This window comes from Rhinolophus sinicus, linkage group LG15 (genome assembly GCF_036562045.2).
Source record: "Rhinolophus sinicus isolate RSC01 linkage group LG15, ASM3656204v1, whole genome shotgun sequence".
NCBI lineage: Eukaryota > Metazoa > Chordata > Mammalia > Chiroptera > Rhinolophidae > Rhinolophus > Rhinolophus sinicus.
In genome coordinates this window covers 27379065-27399671 of record NC_133764.1, presented here as the reverse complement: position 1 = coordinate 27399671, position 20607 = coordinate 27379065, and the positions used below count along the sequence as shown (strand labels likewise).

The following is a 20607-nucleotide window of genomic DNA, read 5'->3' as shown; positions in this document are numbered from 1 at the left end:
TTTCAGCAGGGAACTAAAACCCATTTAAAAATATTAAATAGGCTAAATCTGAAAAATATATTAACCATAATTAAGTATTCAATGAATGGATTTATCAGCAGAATAATCACAGCAAGAGAACTGGTGGACTGGGAAACTGGTCAGAAGAAAACACAAAATGAACACGAAGAAGCAAAAGGATGAAAAATACAGAAGGGGGAGTAAGAAACATAGAAGATACGGTGAGAATATATAACATTCATATAACTGGAGTCCTAGAATAAGAGAAGAGAGACGGGCAGAAAAACTTTAAAGAAATAATAGTTAAGAATTTTCTAAAACTGAAGACATCAAGCCACAAATTCAAGAAGCCTTAGGAGCCTCAAGCATTTTATGTTAAAACTGCAAAGGAATGATGAATTTTATGGTATGTGAATTATACCCCAATAAAAAATGTACATCTGATTACAAATGCTTTGATTATAAAGGTGTTCCAATTTTAGAGATATTAAAATGCAAAAAAAAAAAAAGAAATTTGTTTCACCAAAGCATTTAGAAATACATTGTTCATGGGGTGTCTGCATCTATGAAGAGTTCTTTGGTAGGTGTTCTCTGCAGATTTGGTGTTGAAATGGTCTCCCTAATTTCGAGGATGTGAGGGACCTCGGAGATAGGTGCCAAGCAATAGTCTTTTAGTAGCAGAGGAAAAATGATGTGGTTAGGCAACAGAGAAGGTATGGGAATAAGAATGATGCAGGGATTAATGCTACAGGGATATATGGGGCTGATTAGTTAAAGTTAAGATTTCTATAATATAAATGAATTAGATGGGCAGTCCTGTTGGAAACACGTGAAAACTCCAGAGGCCTGACTTGAGATGGCACAACGAAGAGTGGTGGTCCCTCACCTGACCAATTTCCTGACTTGATTTAATTCATATCCAGAACCCCTTGAAGGAAGGAAAACAACTCCTCTTGAGGAAGGACTCTGTAATAACAGCAGAGGTAATTACTATAAACCTTCTTCAACCCTATCAGCCTTCGGAGTTAGGAGCATGGAGCTCCAACCTCCTCAGCCACTGAGGCCGGCCCCCTCATTTATTTTTCATATTCCTGCATTACTTATGTTTCATAAGCTGCTTGAAATTCTTTTTGAAACTATAGAGACTACAAATTGAAAACCTGAAATCCATATAATGATATTTTAATTACCTTTATTTTTCAGTCACTTTTCTTTGAACTAGAAGTATTCACTTACCTGTGGACTCTTTGAAATGTGGATTTTCTTTAATTCCCCTTAAAAAATCTTTTAAATTCACCTTCTTATTATCTGAAAGGTCAAATCAAGCATGCCGACATTAAAAACCTGATATGAAATAAACGTTCTGATTTACCTAAAATTCCATTCTAGTTCATTTTCTACCATGTTTCCCCAAAAATAAGACCTAGCCAGACCATCACCTCTAATGCGTCTCTTGGAGCAAAAATGAATATAAGACCCAGTCTTATTTTAATATAAGACCAGGTATAATATAATATAATACCGGGTCTTATATTACTTTTTGCTCCAAAAGATGCATTAGAGCTGATGGTCAGGTTAGGTCTTATTTTGGGAAAACACGGTATCTCAAACAATTGAAACTACTTCAACAGTACTTTTCATATTTTTTAGGAACCATCCATTGAACAGTTAATGATATTAATAGCTACCATTTTTTCAGTTCTTACTAAAAAGTAAGAACTTATATAACTTTTGAGTTTCTTATATATCCTAGGCATCATTTTATGGTGCTTTACCTTTATTAACTCATGCAATCTTCACAATAATTCTATGACATGGGTATCCTTAATATGCCTATATTTAAAAGACGAAAGCCGAGAATAATTAAATAATTTGTCCAAATCACAAAGCCAAGAGTGCTAGAGTCTGTATTACACACACACACACACACACACACACACACACACACACACACACACATTTGAAGTAAGATACAATAATTTAACCACATCAGAAAACCTAGGGCCATCACTACATTAAGGAGACTGCAAGTTATAACAAAATAGCAGACTAGCTAACACAGAAACTGTCCTACTACAAATTCCTAGAGATGCTATATGAAATACAACATTCTATGAATGCATGACCAAGTCACATGAAAAGGAAATAATAAAAAGTTAAGTGGGTGCTGAGATCCAGAGTGGAAACCAGTGAGTACTAAGCCTATAGTTATCTTAGGGATACATATCAGACCCAGAAATGGCAAGGTGCTTGATTTAAATGTTCATGCAGAGTCATAAAAGAGGACTTGGTTCCATTCTAAATGGAGAGTTTGAATTTAGATACCAAATAAAACTGGGATGCTTAAAGGATTTCAATCCAGTGAAAGGGAGATTAAAATATTATATAGTCATGAAATGTAAAGTACAGCATAGGGAATATAGTCAATAGTACTGTAATAGCTATGTACAATGTCAGACGGGTAGTAGACTTGTTGGGGTTATATGTGAAGTGTGTAAATGTCTAATCATTATCTTGTTTCGTACACCTAAAACTAAAAAAAAAAAAAAAAATCTTCAAAAATAAAATATTATAATACATTCACTGGCCCTGGTAAACAATAGGATTCTAAATCTTCCTAATTCTTAGAGGCAGTCAGGGGAAAAAATCTCCTGTGAAATATTGAAAGCCCAGCCTCCATCTCGTGTGTGTTTTGAGTCTAAATTTATACTACTCCCATCATATGAGAAACCCCAGGTCAAAACGTAAAAATGGATCCAAGTCAATAATAATCTAGGTTACCTGGCAAAAGCAATAACTGAACTGTTCTGGAGAGGTACTCTCTAACCTAGGACTCAGTGGATTCCATACAAAAAACAAAGTGGTTAAGATAAGCCCAAAATAAAAGGTCACCTAAAATCTATGTATGAAACTCAGAAACTTGGAGAAGTATTCCCACGTGCTTTGACTTCATAATAGTGAATGTCTACAGGAAAGGAGATCAAGGACATAATTAATGACGTCGAAGATGGAAAACAAAGTTAAATACGGGCCCACTCAGAAATCATGACCAAAACTAAATAATTCTTCTTTTAAAATGTCGTGAGTCTTCAGGTATTTCTGTTGGTTGAAACACAAAACAGGACAAGTACAATAAAAGGACTGATGAAAGTGGATCTCTTCTGAAGAAAGATTATGTATCAAAATGAAGCTGCTGGTGTCATGCCTTTGTTTTATTACATAAGGTATGGTGTTTACCACCCAGGCTTACAAGTAATGAATGGTAATTATCTAAATAAGCATATATAGTATCCGGATCAGTATAAACAGTTAAATATAGTCAAGAAGTATTTAAATTAGTGGGCTATTTTGGCTCTAATTTGTATGAACCTAAGTCTCCAGTATGATTACCTTTAGCATCTTACTCTCATATATACACTCTTTAAGACTGTATCCCATAAATAGGGAAAAATGAAAAGAATTTCAAGCCAAAAAAATGCTCACTATTGATGTCACAACATTCAAGGGCCTCACTGAAGTCCTCAGTTAAATTAACATTCAAACTTTTAAGGGCATGCTCCAAGATAGGTATACCAATTTTGTCATTATTAATAGGTGACAAGATCTGAGCAGCTTTTTTAATCCCTACAAAGTAAATCTATATAAGACATTATTGTTTGAAAAAATGCAAAATAATTTGTCCGAAGTCCATAGGCAAACCCTCACAAAAAATATTTATTCTAACCAAAATCTTTGAACCAAAAAAGCAAAATATTTTCTATTTATAACTGATAACCCACTTACGTCAAGCAGCATTTGAAACCAAAAAATTTCACGGCAAAGAAAATATAGTGGGTTATACATTGAATGAGCTGTACGCCTTTCATAAAACAGCTATGTTCTCTACATGTAGGTCTAAAGATTTCTATCTGATAAGGCAAACAAAAAGAGGCTAAAATTTGAGATTGAAGTTTTGATCCCCAGGCCACTGCTAGTCCATATTGTACTTTTGTGTGAATTGGAAAAAGGCACCCCCTCTTTACATATCAATTACAAAGAGGCATACCTTCTTCTGGGCAGCTGATATCTAGCACTGTGGTTCAAAGCTTGATGAGCACAGAGGAATACAGACTGCATTTCAGTCTCCACTTGTACTCTCTCAACCAGGAACCTTTATGTAAGGCACAACCCAGACAACCAAATGAGAAGTCCTGTTGATACCAGACCAATTTAAAATACAAAACAATCATTACTGGGTGTTTTACTATTTCATTAATACTATTTTCTACTCCATTTCTCCCTCAACCCCAAATGGAGTTGTCGTATACGTTTCTACAGTCTGAAAATTGTTGCACTACACCAGCAGATCTAAACCTTCATGGAGGTCACTTGGAAAGAATACCATAATACAATCTTAGACCTATATTCTACTTACATTTATTTTATATCTACTAAGACCAACAATGAAAACGTCAGCCCTCTCATCAAAGATCTTCCTATAAATTCCTCTAAGTCAGAGACTACATCTGTCATGTCTGTAAACAAAATTATAATACATTATGTAGTTGGTACTATGAGAAAAATATGCACAAGATATCATGGAAGCACTGGAAAGCTTCACTTAATCTAGATTTCATGAGTGATAAACTCTGGGAAATCTTATGGGGTGGGAGGTGACATTTGAGCTGAATTTGAGGGGGAAAAATGTGAGTTTGTCTGACAGGAAATGTGTACAAAGGAAACAACACATGCTAAGACTTGGAACCCAAAGCAAATGGAGCCAACTTAAATTATAAGTAGTATGGCTACAGAATAAGTACAAATGCAGAATTGATGAGAGATGAGGCTAAAGAAATAAGAGAACATTTATTCAGTGATTCGTTCATTTCATAAATATTTAAAATTATATGAGTTAAAACATAAAAGACTTGGAACAATGCCTAGCACAGTAAATATAAGTATTAACTATCAATATTAGTTATTACTAAGAGCCTGCTGAGAGCCAGGATTTTGCTAAGATCTGGAAAAACAATGATGAGCAAAGTGGAGACATGGTCCGTGGCCCAGTGATGCTTCCAGGCAAGTGGGAGAAAGAGACATTAATCAAATAATCAAAAACATAAACAGATATTTCTAATATGAAATAAGTGCTATGACAGAGACATGGTTTAAGAAGAGCCTGTAACAAAGGAAACTGACCTAGACCAGCAGATGATAACAGGCTTCCCTGGAACCTGACACGCATCTGAAGGATGAATAAATGTTAACTAGGCAAAGAGGGTCAGGGAAGACTATTCCAGGGCATATGATGTGCAAAAGCCTTTTTGTGGGAGGAAAAGAGAGTATTTAAGGAATTGAAAGAAAGCCAATGTAGTTGAAGTACAGAAAGCAAGAATAATCATGCAAAATTACGCTAGGGATGTGGGGCATATAGGATTTTGATCTTTATACTAACAACAATGGGACTGTTTAAAGAGTTATAAATGGGGGGGGGCAACATGATCAGATTACTATTTTAGAAAAAAATATCACTCTGGCTGGAGTGGGCAGAGTGGACCGGCAATCGTTGGCATTTGGCAAGGATCCTAAAACACAACTCCTTTGTAGGGAGTGTTTTCTCTTACAGATATGAAGTTCTTGCCACATATGCTGTTGATAATTTCATATTTGAAGACAAAGCCTCTTTCCTAAAATCTGCAAATTTAGAGAGAGAGAGAGGACATGATAAGGAATAGCATCCTGATCTCACCCAGTTTGAAAGGAAACCAATGGATGTATTAAATACTTCATCTCTCAGTAACATTTATCGTTGATGATATTGCCTTCTTCTCAAAAATCTTGCCCTGGCTTCCAGAATATTATTCTCTCTTCATATCCCTCTCACTTCTTAGACTCCTTCATGGATTTGTCCATGCTCCTTAAATGTGGCAGAGTTTCTAATGTCACAGATGCTTCCTTTCTCCCTTAGAGGACAGGTTAATCCCCAGGCACATATATTCAATAAAAGGTTTAAACATTAGCCTGAATTGTCTTTCTCTCTCTCTGCTTACCTACCTATCTATTGTCCATCTAATCCTGGAGCTTTCCCTAAGGACAGGTTGCAGTTATACCCAATAAGTTTATGGTGTTATTTAGGAGCTAAGTATTAAAAATTAATATTTGGCAAAAAGAATTTGAAACTCTTGGATAAAAAAATTTTTTAATCATGAAATTTCAGTTTATTTTTTCATTACATTTAAAAACTATATGTCAAATGATCAAAGTGATATTTGTAAATAAGCATCTTATGTTATATTAAGTTAATATGAGAATCAAATGCGTTAATACACAAAAATTATTTAGAATAGTACTGGCACATAGCAAGCACTCAATAAATGTGAGTAATAGCAATAATAGTAATTATTATGATGTGGTACATACAAGTCTAAGGTTGTAATTAAGATGCCTACTTAAAGCCAGGACCCTGGGAAGTCTTCCCATCTAAAAATTATGACTAAAAACACTTTGGTAAACATTTTAGGAATTCAAGAAGAAAACTTGTTCTCTGTCTGAGGTCTGGATGGAGAAAAAATATCTCCAATGACAGTCTAAATCCCAAGGCCATCCTGTGTGAGTGCCAGGTTCCAAATAAAATAATTTATATAATACATAAATCCCAAACAAAGAATAACATAAAACTGTCATAGCTAATTATCCTGGGTGTGGAGGGGGTTGATGGGGGTGGGGAATAAATTGGATCCCAACTTCACTGCATACATAAAAATCAATTCCAGGTGAATTAAAGACTTAAATATGAAAAGAAAAAACTTTAAAACTTTTAGAATAAAACATTGGGACATATCTTAATTCCCTCAAAATAGGGACAGGCTTCTATTTTCTCCATAAAGTTATCTGCTAAATGTGAGAAAGGCAGAGGTTGGGGTAGGAATGGAACTGACCGATTTTAAATATTTGTTTCAGAGTGAGAGCATTGGCTAACTGGGGAAATAAACATCACAAAATTCCTAGGTAGTGTTGAGGGCCAGCAGACTTGATGATCAAAATTTCTTAGCGGTACTCTGTTCAGTCTGTTCAGCTGTAAAATTTTCTCTAGAAACACTGTCAGCCACAGAAAAAAGACAGATCATTGGGGTTCATTCAGGGTTGGGAGTTCTGCCAGATAGATGCAACAGAAGTACAGAGGGGCAAAGGAGTTTAGGGTAGCAGAGATATATAGATCAGAGAATTTAAACTCAATAAGGAGCAAAAATGAAAACAGGAGGATACTGGTAGATAAAGAGAAAGTAGAGGGGTAAATGGGGGGAAGGTCCCAAAGAGGTATATAAAACCAATAGGCAGTCTGATGAAGAAATGAGCAGCCAAATGAAGAAAAAAAGAAAAAAAGGAAACATAAATATGCACTACTAAGAATGAGAAAGGAAATGTAACTATAGATATGAGTAAGATAATATACTACCTATACAACTCTGCGTTAATAAAGTTTTTTATCTCCATAAAATTGAAATTTCTAGGAAAAATGAAGTGATAATGCAAATAATCTCTTCATCCAATTTATTATGTTCCCTTGTATAGGAGACAGATTAAATTAATTTATTATTATAAGGTTAAACAGCTGTTACTTAAAATGCATTATTAACCAATATGTAAACACCAAATAACACAACGCTACTTTAGCCCCAATTTTTTAAAGTACTAACTTCACTCCATTTAAAATATACATATATGAAAAAAATAAATAAATAAAAATAAAATAAAATATACATATATGACCTTACATTTCTTTATGGTGAGCTTCTTAATGGCAAAGACTGTCTTTTTCATTTTAGTAAATTCACAGCTTAACGTAAAGCCTGGTACATAGTGATGGGTCAATAAATGTTACTGAATAAATTGGAAGATGGGAAAACATACGAACAGCTGAAACCAGAAATTCTGCATATCCAAACTCCGCTATAGTCACTAGATGGCATCACTTTCCCAAAGTGGGAAGACATTTTAAATCTTCGCCCAAATGAATTTCATATACATGGTTCTCGCTGTCTCTAATAAGTGTAAGGATGAAAAGTAAGATTAAGATAACTTTGAATATATTTGCATGTGAAAGTTGTTCTAGACTTAGGGATCAGTAATGCAGACGATTAACACCAAACCTATCAGCACAAAGCCAGGCATTTATTTGCCTGATGATCTGTGGGACGACTAGCTCTTTTATTAATAGTATGTTATACTCTCTCGGCCTTGCAACAACTCAGTAAGATATGTAGGTGAAGAATTAGTGTGTTACCTTACATATTTGAGAAAAAAATACTTATACATGATATGATGATTTTTTTTTTCCCAAGGTCACAAAAGGAAATACAAGATCAGGGATTAGAAGCAAGCTCTTGATTCCTAGCTTCTTCCACATCAGGCTACCATTCACACTGATATCTTTACTCCAGTGTATTATAATATCAACACCATTGAACATTTTAACAGTCATTTTATCCTTAGAAAATGTCTTTCCTTGATTATGTATAATTCCTCATAATATGCCAATGTTAGAATGAATAAAAAATTTCTCAGAATTTTCTAAGGACACATATAAAGGTTTTCTATAGATATGATGAGTTTTGATAGGCCTAGTCCTTTCCTTACCCCACTGAGGAAAAAAAATTCGAATAGAATGTAGACGATAAGGAACAGCCCTATCCCATTTTCCCAAGACACTTTGAGCAGTTTACATCCAGGAGCACCAAATCACTTTGTATTCTTAGCCAAACTTTTGGAGAGTTAAAAAAAAATGAGACCTTGAAAAATTCTATGGCAATGTTAGAGTTAGTGATTTAGTGATTTACGTTCCCTAACAGGAACACGTGAGTTTTTAAAGAAATAAATGTCCTTATTTTTGATAATGTATGTTTGATACACAGAAAGAATATTTGCACATATATTAGTTATGAAGTATGATAATAAACCAAACCACTGTGAACCTACCACCCAATTGAAAAATATTAACCCCATTGCCTTTGCTTCTGAGCTTTTTCCATTCCATTCTTATGCTTCCCCCACAGAAAGCCCATTACTGAGTCTACCAATCTTTTGCTTTTTTATGTATAATTTTAAACAGGATAAATAAATTATTTTTTTGTTTTCAAACTCTATAAAAACGTTATGCTATAGCAATCTGAGACTTGCTTTTTTCCTTTAATATTATATTTCTAAGAATCATCCATATAGTACACTGCTGTAGTTCATTTTGACTAATGTATACAGTGTTAGTAGTCCATTATTTACCAATGGTATATGCCATAATTTATACATTCTGTCGCCAGGAGTGGTGTTTGGGGTTTTTTGCTTTGTTTCGTTTGTTTTTGCTATTAAGATCACAGCTGCCATGAGCATTCTTGGACATGTCTCCTTGAACCTTAGTGCAAGAAATTTTCTGGGATTTATAGCTAAGAGTGGAATTTCTAAGTCATGGGGCATGAAAACCCTACGAAATACTACATAATGTTTTTCAAAGTTGTTTTACCACTTTCATCATATTTACCAATACTTGGGTTAACAGAGTTCTTAATTTTTGCCAATTTAGTGAGTATAAAAAGGTATCATATTGTGACCTAAATTTTGCATTTCCCTAATTACTAATGATTTTGAGAATGTTTTCATATGATTATTAACAACTTGCATTTCTTCATCTGGAAATGGACACTCTTGTAATTTAGCCATTTTTTCTATTGGGATGTTAATTTATAGGGGTTTCCAGAATAATCCTTTGCTCATGTAAGTGTTGCAAATAATCTTCAGTGAGTTTGCAGCTTGTATTTTCATTCTCTTAGTATTATCTCTTAATAAAGAGAAGTTCTTAATTGTTAATATAGTCAACTTCATCAGTCTTTTGTGTTTAGTGATTTTTGTATCTTAAAAAATAAATCCCTCCTAACTCTAAGTCAGAAAACTTTTCCTCCTTTTTTTTTCCTCTAAAATGTTTACTCTTCACATCTGGAAATTATTACTGAATATAGTATATAGATAAGCATCAAGTTGTAATTCCACTTTTTTCCATATGAATTATTCCATCACCATTTGTTAAATGGTGCTTCTTTGCTCCCTATGATCTGCTACCTCATTATATATGTTTCCGTATGTGTGTGGCTATGTGTAGAAGTTCCTTTTCTTGTCCTACTAGTCAAATTCTCTATTTTCTCTGCCATTTTCACACTGTTTTAATTACTATAGCTTTATAGGAAGTCCTGATATCCAGGAGATCAAGTTCCTCCCAACACCACACACACACACACACACACACACACACACACACACACACCTGCACCCACACACCTACACAGGTTTTTCTTCTTCAAGAGTGTTTTATTAATAGCTATTCTTGGCTTTTGCTCATGCATATAAATATTAGAATTAGCTCATCAAAAAAAATTAGGGTTTTATCAGAATTGCTTTGGGTAAATAAATTAGGAAGGAAGATCGACTGTTTTGGGTCTCTGAGTCCACAAACGTGAGATGTAGTCCCATTTATTTAGGTATTCTTTAACGTCCTTTAACAAAGTCTTATCATTTTCTCCACACATATTTTATACAACTTATATTAGACTTGTTTCTATTTCTTTTTTAGTTTTTATTTGGAAAACTTTAAGTATATACAAAATATAAAGCATATTGTAATAAATGCTCATGTATTCTTCCCTAGCTGCAAATATTATCAACTCATTGACATTCTTATTTCATCTTGTCTACCTCACTCCCACACTTTCCCTTTAGGAAAGTTGCTGCTAAGCTATAGGAGCACAGATACTCAAAACTGGTACCTTTATTATGAATTGTGGGCTTGGCACAATAATGAGACCTTCTTTGCCCTGTTTAATGTCTTTTGTCCTGACTTCTATCTTTTCAGAGAGCAAAATCACAAACCCTACTTTCTTTTTGTTTGCACTTTTGCCTAGGAAAAAATATCTAGTAAGACTATTATATATTAATAGTTTTTTCTGGATAATGGGATTTTTAGTGTTTTGTTGTATTTTTGAGTATTTTCATACATTTCTATACTGTCTTAATTTTAATGGACTTTTTTCTAATGAAAATAATAAAGTCATTACTCTAAGGAAAAAAATAGCAAACTGACCCTCCTTTCAGAAGTGTCAATCCAGTTTTCCTGAAAATATATCACTTACCACCAGCTTTAGTCAACTCTGTGATCTTTTCAAATTCTGCCTTAGACAGGTAAACTCCAAAATTTTGAAGACAAGTATTCAGATCCTCATAATCAATGTTTTCATCTTTAATTTTATCAATGGCTTTAATGACACTGAACAACACTGAAAATAAAGCAGTATGCTAGTAAGTATTAAATAAAGTCAAAAGGAAACACTAATAGTAAGATAAATTTTAATTCTAACACTAAATTATTTAAAACTTCAGAAATGTTATATATAAAAGCATTACCAGAATCTTTAATAATACTGAAAATCAGTAAGTTATAAAATCAGAGTCAAAAATATAGTCTACTTTGCTGTAGTCTCTGTATCTAAAGAAGTACCAATTTAATTGCCCGGACAATACCCCAACTAAAAATACATAGGAACAGAAATATTATACAATTTCCCCATTTAATTATCTAATAATTATAATTCCCTAGTTAGTCTGTTTCTCAGTAGCAGCAATGATGTTGGGAGAAGTGGATATATTCACATGCAAAAGAATGAAACTGGACCCTTATCTTACATGATACACAAACATCAACTCAAAATGGATTAAAGACATTTATGATACCTGAAACTGTAAAACTCCTAGGACAGAACAAAAGAGAAAAGCTTCATGACATTAGTCTTGGCAATAATTTCATGGATATGACACCAAAAGCATTAGCAACAAAAAGTAAAGTGCGTAAGTGGGTCTACATCAAACTAAAAAGCTTCTGCACAAGAAAGGAAACCACCAGCAAAATGAAAAGGCAACCTGTGGAATGGGAGCAAATATTTGCAAACCATATATCTAAATAGGGGTTAATGTCCAAAATATATAAAGAACTCATATAACTCAATAGTGAAAATAGGAAAGAAAAAAACCTAGTAACCCTATTTTTTAAATGACTAAGGACTTGAACAGATATTCCTTCAAAAAACATGTACAGATATATTTTAAAATGTTCATCACTAATAATCAGGGAAATGCAAATCAAAACCACAATGAGTTATCACCCCATATCTGTTAGTATGGCTATTATTTAAAAAGAAAAAAGAAACACATTGGTGAGAATGTGGAGAAATTAAAACCCTTGCACACTGTTGGTGGAAATAGAGAATAGTACAGCCACTATGGAAACCAGTATGGATATTCCTCAAGAAATTAAAAATAGAACTATCTCATCTATCAATCCCACTCAAAGAAATAATGGCTGAACATTTCTCAGATTTTTAGCAAGAGATGTTAACCTACAGATCCAAGAAAATAAGTGAAACTCAAACAGGATAAACCCAAAGAAATTCATTTGAAGACACATTATAATTAAATTTCTGAAAACTAAAGACAATGAAAAAAATCTTGAAAGCAGCCAAAGAAAAACGACATTTTACTTATCTGGAAAAAAATCAAATTGAATGAGAGGATTTCCATACAAAACCATAAACACCAGAAGGAAGTGTTACAATATTTTTCAAGTGCTAAAAAAAAAAAAAAAAAAAAAAAAAGAACTGTCAACACAAAATCCCATACTCAGAAAAAAATCCTCTTCAGGAATAAAGGGGAAATCAAGATGTTCTCAGATGAAAGAAAACTAAGAGTATTTGTTGCCAGTACACCTATGAATGGCTATAGGAAGCTCTTTAAACAAAAAGGAAAGAATACAACAAAGAACTATAGAACATCAAGAAGGAAGAAAGAAAATGGTAAGCCAAAATATGGGTAAATCTCCTCTTGAGTTTTTAAATTAAGTTTGATGGTTGAAGTAAAAATTATACTATTGTCTGATGTGGTTTTAAATATATGTAGAGGAAATATTTAGACAATTATATCATAAACAGAGGAGAGTAATGGGAAATAAAAAGAGATAAGGCTGTTATACTTCATTTAAACTGGTAAAATGATGACACCAGTGGACTATGATAAGTTATGCATATATAAAGTAACACCTGGAGCAACCACAAAAAGAAAAAAAAACTATACAAAGAGATTCATTCTAAAACACTATAATCAAAATGGAATTCTAAAAATGGGCAAAGGATTTGAATACGTAACTTCATCAAAGATATATGAATAGCTAGTAAGAATGTGCAAATATACTCAACATTATTAGTCATTGGAAATTGACAAATTAAAACCATACTGAGATACCACTACACACTTACTATAATGATCATAATAAAAAAGGTAATACCAAGTCTTGACAAGGATGTGAAGAAACTAGAATCCTCATAAATTGTGGGTGAGAATGAAAATGGGGTAGCCACTTTGGAAAACAGTTTGGCAATTTCTTTAAAAGCTAAACATAATTTTTCCATACAGACTAGCAATTCTAGGAATTTACCCAAGAGAATAAATGCATATGCCCACAGAAAGACATGTATGCAAATGTTAATGTCAGCATTATTCGTAACAAAATAGAGTATATTCATAAAATACAATATGGACTTATTTAGCAATAAAAGGGAATGAATTACTGATACATACTACAACATGAATTAACCACAAAAACATTATGCAAAGTGAAAGAAGTCAGGCACAAAAGACTACATGTTACATGATTTCATTTGTATTAAATGTTAAAAAAAAAGACAAATTTATAGAGACAGAAAGATCAGTGGTTGTCTGGTGATGGGGGTAGAGATTAACTGCAAATGGTCATGAGAGAATTTTTAGGAGTGATAGAAAAGTTACAAAACTGGATTGTGTCTATCTCTGGGTGTATACCCAAAAAAATTGAAAGCGGGAGCTCAAAGAGATATTTTCACATGTTCATAGTAGCACTATTCACAATAGCTAAGAGGTGGAAACAACACAAGTGTCTGTGGATAACCAAAATTTGGTATATGCATACAATGGAATATTATTTAACATGAAAATGGAAAGAAATTCTGACACATGCTACAACATGGATGAATCCTGAGGGCATTATGATAAGCCAGTCACAAAGAGACAAATACTACATGATTCTACTCAGGTATCCAGAGTGAACAAATTCACAGAAACAGAAAGTAGAATGATGGTTGCTAAAAGCTGGAGAAGCGAGGATGGGTCGCTCTAAAACTGGAGTATAGAGCTCCAGTTTTGCAAGATGAGAAAGTTCTGGAGATCAATTGCACAACGTGAATATATTTAACACTAACATGACTGAACTGTACACTTTGAAACGGTTAAGATGGTAAATTTTATGTTATGTGTTAGTTGCCACAATTAAAAATAAATTTAAAAAATGAAACAATGTTGAGTTAGTGAATGAATGATTATATAGCGAAGCATTCAAGAAATCTATTTGCTAATAGTGTCTCCAAGAAATCCAGACACTTAAGCACTCTAGTTCAGTGGAAATGAAAAAAAAAGTAGCTTTTAACAGGAGACTTTTCACTTAGGTATAAAAGGAAGTCTCTTCTTTTGGATTAATTCTTCCTTATCTGAGAAATCTTTTCAGAAGAAACAAAAAGCTTAAGATCTTTCTTTTTTAGTATATGAATAGACATGAGGAAATAAAATCAACAAGCCTTAATCTCTTTCAATTCTTGTTTTAATCTTCCTTAAAGATATTTAATTTTTGTATAAAAAATAAAACCATTGCAAGCAACAAACTGGATTGTGGTGATGGTTGTACAACTCTATAAATTTAATAAAAAGCAGTGTATGGGTGAATTTTATGTATGCAAATTATACCTCAATATAACTATTTTTAAAAATGTTCTAAAACAAAGGTAAACCAAACTGGTATTTCATTCAAACAAGTTCCTTATTTAAAAATTAAAAATCAAATCCTCTATCAATTGCTAAAAATGGGGTTAATTAACCTATTTGACCTCCTCATTTTCTTTACTATTACTGTAAATTTATGTAGCATTTTTCAGTTTGTAAATTCCACATAACAACTCTGTGAAGTAAGTAAGTTAGATATTATTACCCACATCCAGCAAGTTTTTTAAAAACTGGCAAATGGTTTGCCTAAGTGTTTTGCGACTATTAAGTATCTATCCAAAAATGCAAACTCAATTCAGCTGAATGTAATTCTTTTCGACCTAACTGCTCTTTCCTCCATATCATTTAAAAATAAATTTTCTACCTACCATCATATTCAGGAAGACTTTGCTCCTTGGAGAGAGCACTTATAAAGTCATCTAACTTCATCATTCCATTTTCTGTAAAATAAACAGTTTAGATTATACACTCTGTTATATTTTGCATAAAAGGAAAACTCACATTTTAATACAACTATGAAAAAATGACATATCCTTCACTTCACCATCATCCTATTTCCCCTTCATACTCTGCCTTCCTAGATGAGTCTTCCTAAGTTAGATCAGTTCATTTTATTTCAACAATTATTGAGGACATATTAGTGCCAAGAACTAGGCTAGGCACCAAGGATACAACAATAAGTAAGATAAAGTTCCTGGTTTTTCAATATCTACCATGTTACCCCAGAAATAAGACCTAGCCGGACAATCAGCTCTAATGTGGCTTTTGGAGCAAAAATTAATACAAGACCTGGTATCATATATCATATCATATCATATCATATCATATCATATCATATCATATCATACCTGGTCTTATATTATAGTAAAATAAGACCAGGTCTTATATTAAGTTTTGCTCCAAAAGATGCCTTAGAGCTGATTGTCCAGCTAGGTCTTATTTCTGGGGAAACAACAGTAGGGATAGTAATGAAGCCTTATTAAAACAATTCTCAGATGTGAAAGGCCTAGCCCCTCTAAACTAATCCATTAGGTCAGACTTTACAGGAATTTTTTGTTTTCCACTAATTTCCATTTGTATATCTCTTCTTTCTGAATCTTCTTTAGAATGGCCCATTCTGTTCTATTTCTAGTTGAGAGAACTTACTTCAACATTTAATACTATTCCATAAAAGTATCTAATTTTCTCATAAAGTTTTACATTATCAGTCTCTCACCATTTCTACTGGTGTCTGTCACAATCTTCTTGAACTCGTTGTCTGATAAAGTAATTCCTAATGAAGGCAAAATGGACTGAAGTTCTTCTGCAGCAATGTAATTTTCTTGGAGTTTATTGATAGCTTCACAGACATTTTCTAAATATATAAAATGTGGAGAACTCTTCAGCAACAGAATTTATATGTCTTCAGCAATAATTGTAACCTAAAATCTTTACCTAGTAACCAGAAAGCAAGTTATATATATATATTTAATATATATTATATTAAATATATATTAATATATAATTTATTAATTAATATTAATATATAATAATATATTTAATATTATCTTATAGAAAGACTGCTTTTCTCTCCATATTTGTTGTATCTTACATTATACTTAAGCTTTCTCTTATTGCTCAAACACAAACTGTCTTGAAATTCTATAAACATTTATAAACTACTTGTTTGGAGGAACAGACTATTCCAGTGGCCCAGACAATGCTGCTTGGTTTTGATTAAAATCCAACGAAAAAATCCAGGAGATCAAAACACCAATGTGTTTTGTTTAAATTCAAGGATTCGAAGCAGAAAATGAAAGTTCTTCCCTTTAACATCACTTTACCATGCTTTCAGTTCACAACCTTCAAGATCATAAAATCCTAGAAGCAGATTAATGTGGCCATCATGTGCCTCCTAATATGATGCACTGAGATGGGCACAATATCACTTCTGAGGTATTTGGGCCCAAAATGCATAACCCGAAATTATTCATGAAAAAATATAAGGAAAACCCAAAATGAAGGACGCTATGCAAAATAACTAGTCAATATTCTTCAAAAGTGTCAAGGTCATGAAAGATTGAGAAACCATCCCAGATTGGAAGAGACTAAGGACATAGGACAACTAAATGTAATGTGTGATGTTGGATGAGATCCTGGACCAGAAAAAGGGTGTTCGTGGAACAAGTGACAAAATTTGAATAGGGTCTTTAAATTAGTAAATAATGTTGTTTCAGTGGTAATTTCCTGGATCAGATCATTATACACTGTGGTTATGTACAATCTTAACACTTGAAAAACTAGATGAAGAGTATATAGGAATGTTTTTACTTTTGTGTAATTGTCAAGAATTTAAATTATTTCAAAATGAAAAGTTAAAAATGTTTTCAAAATGTAAATCAAGTGGCAGTCACATTTCGCAGATGCCCAGTTACCATCAATGTATTGGGAGAAGTTATACTATTTCATAACTTCTCTACATAGAGAATATTAAGTATGGCAGTAGTAAGTGACATCATTTGATTTTGTGACACCAGGAAGGTAGATAACCAGTTTCTTCCACAGGCTTCTTCTACCCACTGGCTAAATGCCTACTACTCCATTATTCCTTTAAACAGGGCTTTAGTACTTATTGAAGTATAAAGAACTCAGAAATAGAAATGAAGCAGAGTAACAGCAGTTTTGTCAGTAAAGGAATCAGAATGAACATCTATGTGGCTCCTTAACTGATCACACTCCATTTTCAACTGAGTTATTTAAAGTATGCATTAGTGCATAAGAATCACTAATTTTTCACTAAGCATTCACTTTAACAATTATATTTGATACTAAATACAATTAAAAGGTCAGAAACTTTCTTTAAAGAATATAAACACAGCTTAAGTAACATCTGCCAAGGCCTACAGGAAGGAGTATACAGCACTTCTGTGATATAAGTAGTACAGAAGGGGAAAAACATATTGGTTAGGAAACCATTGCTCATATTTGAAGAAGACCACAAAGCCTTGGGGACCTGAGATATGTAGTATTAATTATTTTCTCTTGATATTCCCACATCCATAAGACATAATACCTGAAGTGCTATGGATATCATATATTTAAATTATGGAACTCTGAGCCAAAATTTCACAGGCTTCTTACATATTTGGTTAAATGAATTATAAAATAAGTATTTCTAAGGGAACAGGCCCTCTACTTTCTAGAGAACTTGAATGACTCCAATTGATCAGTGAACAAGTTTCTCAGCGTACGTTAGGCTTCCCAAAAAGGGAGCGTCTGAAAAGGAACTACCATTAAAACCACAGCATTGAATTCGTTGGCTTAGGTACCAGAAGTGGCGATTATCCAGAATACTGACAATTGAAATGCCTACAGCTATCTAATAACTGATTAACTCAGGTTATTTTTGTGATGACTCAGGAATTTAGGAACTTAGATTTTGACTTACATATATGATACTGACCCAGAGTCTTAATTGCGGTTTTTTCCTTAAATGAAATATTATTTAGGAGGCTAGAAGGCCTTCTCACAGCTGGCTTCTTAAGTTTTGGGACACTAAAAACATCACTTATATCCAGAGACTTTTCGAAGCTTGTAATAGTCTTCAAGTTTTGTGGTTGAGACTTTGAGTCATGAATTTCAACTTTCTCTGAACTTCTCTTAAAGTTTATGCCGTCCTTTGAATGTGATTCCTGGAATCCGACATCACTGCTACTATCAATCCCATCCGGTAATTTTCTTATATGCAAATTATTTTTTGAGCTTTTAAATTCCAGGTCATCATTATCCTCCATAATTTTATGATGTTGGAGGTTTTTGCTACTTAACTCTTGGGACAAAGGCAGTTCAGACAGACTGGAAGATAAAGTGCTTTTCTTTCTATATGGTAGATAACTTCCTGATACATCTGATAAGTTTGTGTTTGAAGTATCTTCATCCAAGGCTGACCATTCCATAATTGTTAAGCAAGAGAAACACAACATATCCAATTACTTTATTTACCTGTACAATTTGTAATATTTTTTAAAAAATAGCTAAGTCTTCATAAAAGCTATTTGAGAAATTATCAGTTGCTTAAATAGATAAAACAAAGTTAGCAAGTTGAAAAAAACTAACACAGTTGAAGATCAAAAGACTGAACTATTAACTAGGTTAAATATAATATGCTGGTTTAATATATTTAAATACTTCCATCCAAAGCTATAATATTCAAAGTCACACTGAATATAAAGAGATAGCCCTCTAAAGTGCATGGTTCTCATTCCCTACTCTTTCCCAATTTAGAAAGATAATAGACTAATAAGCCAATACAGATACAAATCCCTTAGTTATGAAGGTGCAGAACCATGAGGAAGTTGTAAAGGAGACTCAGTCCAGGATGTCAAATATCCAAATAATAAAGAGTTCCAGAGGAAACAGAGTAAAGGAAATCTGTTTTGATTTCCCAGAATAAAAGGGATGCTGTACCTGCACAATTGTTGCAAAGAAACCTATTTCAAGGTACATCATCATGACATTTCAGAACATTAGATGCAAAGAAGACATCCGATAAGTTTGCAAAGTCAAAAATCAGTTATATATAAAGGGTCAGGAATCAGAAGAATTTCGGACTTCAACAGCAACACTAAAAACTAGAAAATACAAAATTCTGAGGGAAAATTATTTCCGATCTAGAATTCTATACCCAAACTATCAAATATGAGGACAGAATCTGATAAAGAAGGAGAGAAGTGAAAGTCTTCAGAATATTAATGAAGGGAGAACCCAGGATGACAGTTGCACACAAGATGTAGAGGGTAACAAATCCATATTGAAGAATATCAGAATACCACTCTAAGCAAGATTTCTTCAAGAAGACAAAATTTGTAGAATACCTGGTGCATCCAAACTTATGGAGAGGATATTTAGACAGGTGGCAATGTATTAATTTAAAGACAAAAATTTGCACAGAAAAAGAAAGTAACTGCAGGATACTTATTACATAGCTCAGCCGTGAATAGTGTTGACATTAACATCAATATAAATACTAAATTAAAAATTAACCACATTACCATTAACTATATTGGGGAGATGAATAGGTTTGTGAAGAGTAAGTGGATGTGGTGGGTTCAGGAACAATGAAACAGGGCTAAATCCTTATTTTTCATAGTAGGGAGTTTACTGTGTCTACCCAAAATTTTAAAAATCAATGAGCAGCAATATAAACATGTTATTTACAGTCATGCAGATAAATACCAAGTAATCAGCTAAAACATTTAAAATGTTTACCTCTGGAGAAACTCAGAAAAGGATCACGCAAGAGGTTGCTTTTTTTCTTTTTTTTTTTTATAGCAGGCTTTATACAGAGCTATATACTATAATTTTTTAAATTATTTGCATAGATAATCTGGACCAAATGAATTTATACAAATGAGAAAAAGATTGAGAAGTGACATGATGTGCAATAAGAAGGGATCAAAAACAATGTACTTAATGAAGAAAAACTAAACTAAATTAAATAATGAATGATACCAAAGAACAGATTAAAATTTTTTAAACTGTCGATGTCAGAATTACCCGCATTGCAAAGTAAATATTTTTTTTTTAAGTGTTAGTATTTTGTTTTAAAGGTGACTTTATATTGCCTAATATGAAGGGAAAGATGAAAGTTATGAGACAGTCATATTAGATAATCAATATTAATTAGATATATTTATAGTATTATACTAAATTTTTTATCTCCCTGATTTATGAGTTAGAGCAAAGGGTTCAGAG

The 20607-nt window shown here is 32.9% G+C and overlaps 1 protein-coding gene across 2 annotated transcripts in view; it reads right to left on the bottom strand.

The window, feature by feature from the left end:
* The window catches only part of EFCAB3 (EF-hand calcium binding domain 3), a 101448-nt gene that overhangs the window by 50331 nt on the left and 30510 nt on the right, over nt 1-20607 (bottom strand). For both annotated transcript variants that reach the window (XM_019732833.2, XM_074320092.1), the window contains 5 exons: nt 18317-18796; nt 16091-16228; nt 15243-15314; nt 11151-11294; nt 1237-1308 (listed from right to left, as the gene is read on the bottom strand). In XM_019732833.2, coding sequence (XP_019588392.2) covers nt 1237-1308; nt 11151-11294; nt 15243-15314; nt 16091-16228; nt 18317-18796 — 906 coding nt within the window. The remainder of the gene's footprint in view (nt 1-1236; nt 1309-11150; nt 11295-15242; nt 15315-16090; nt 16229-18316; nt 18797-20607) is intronic.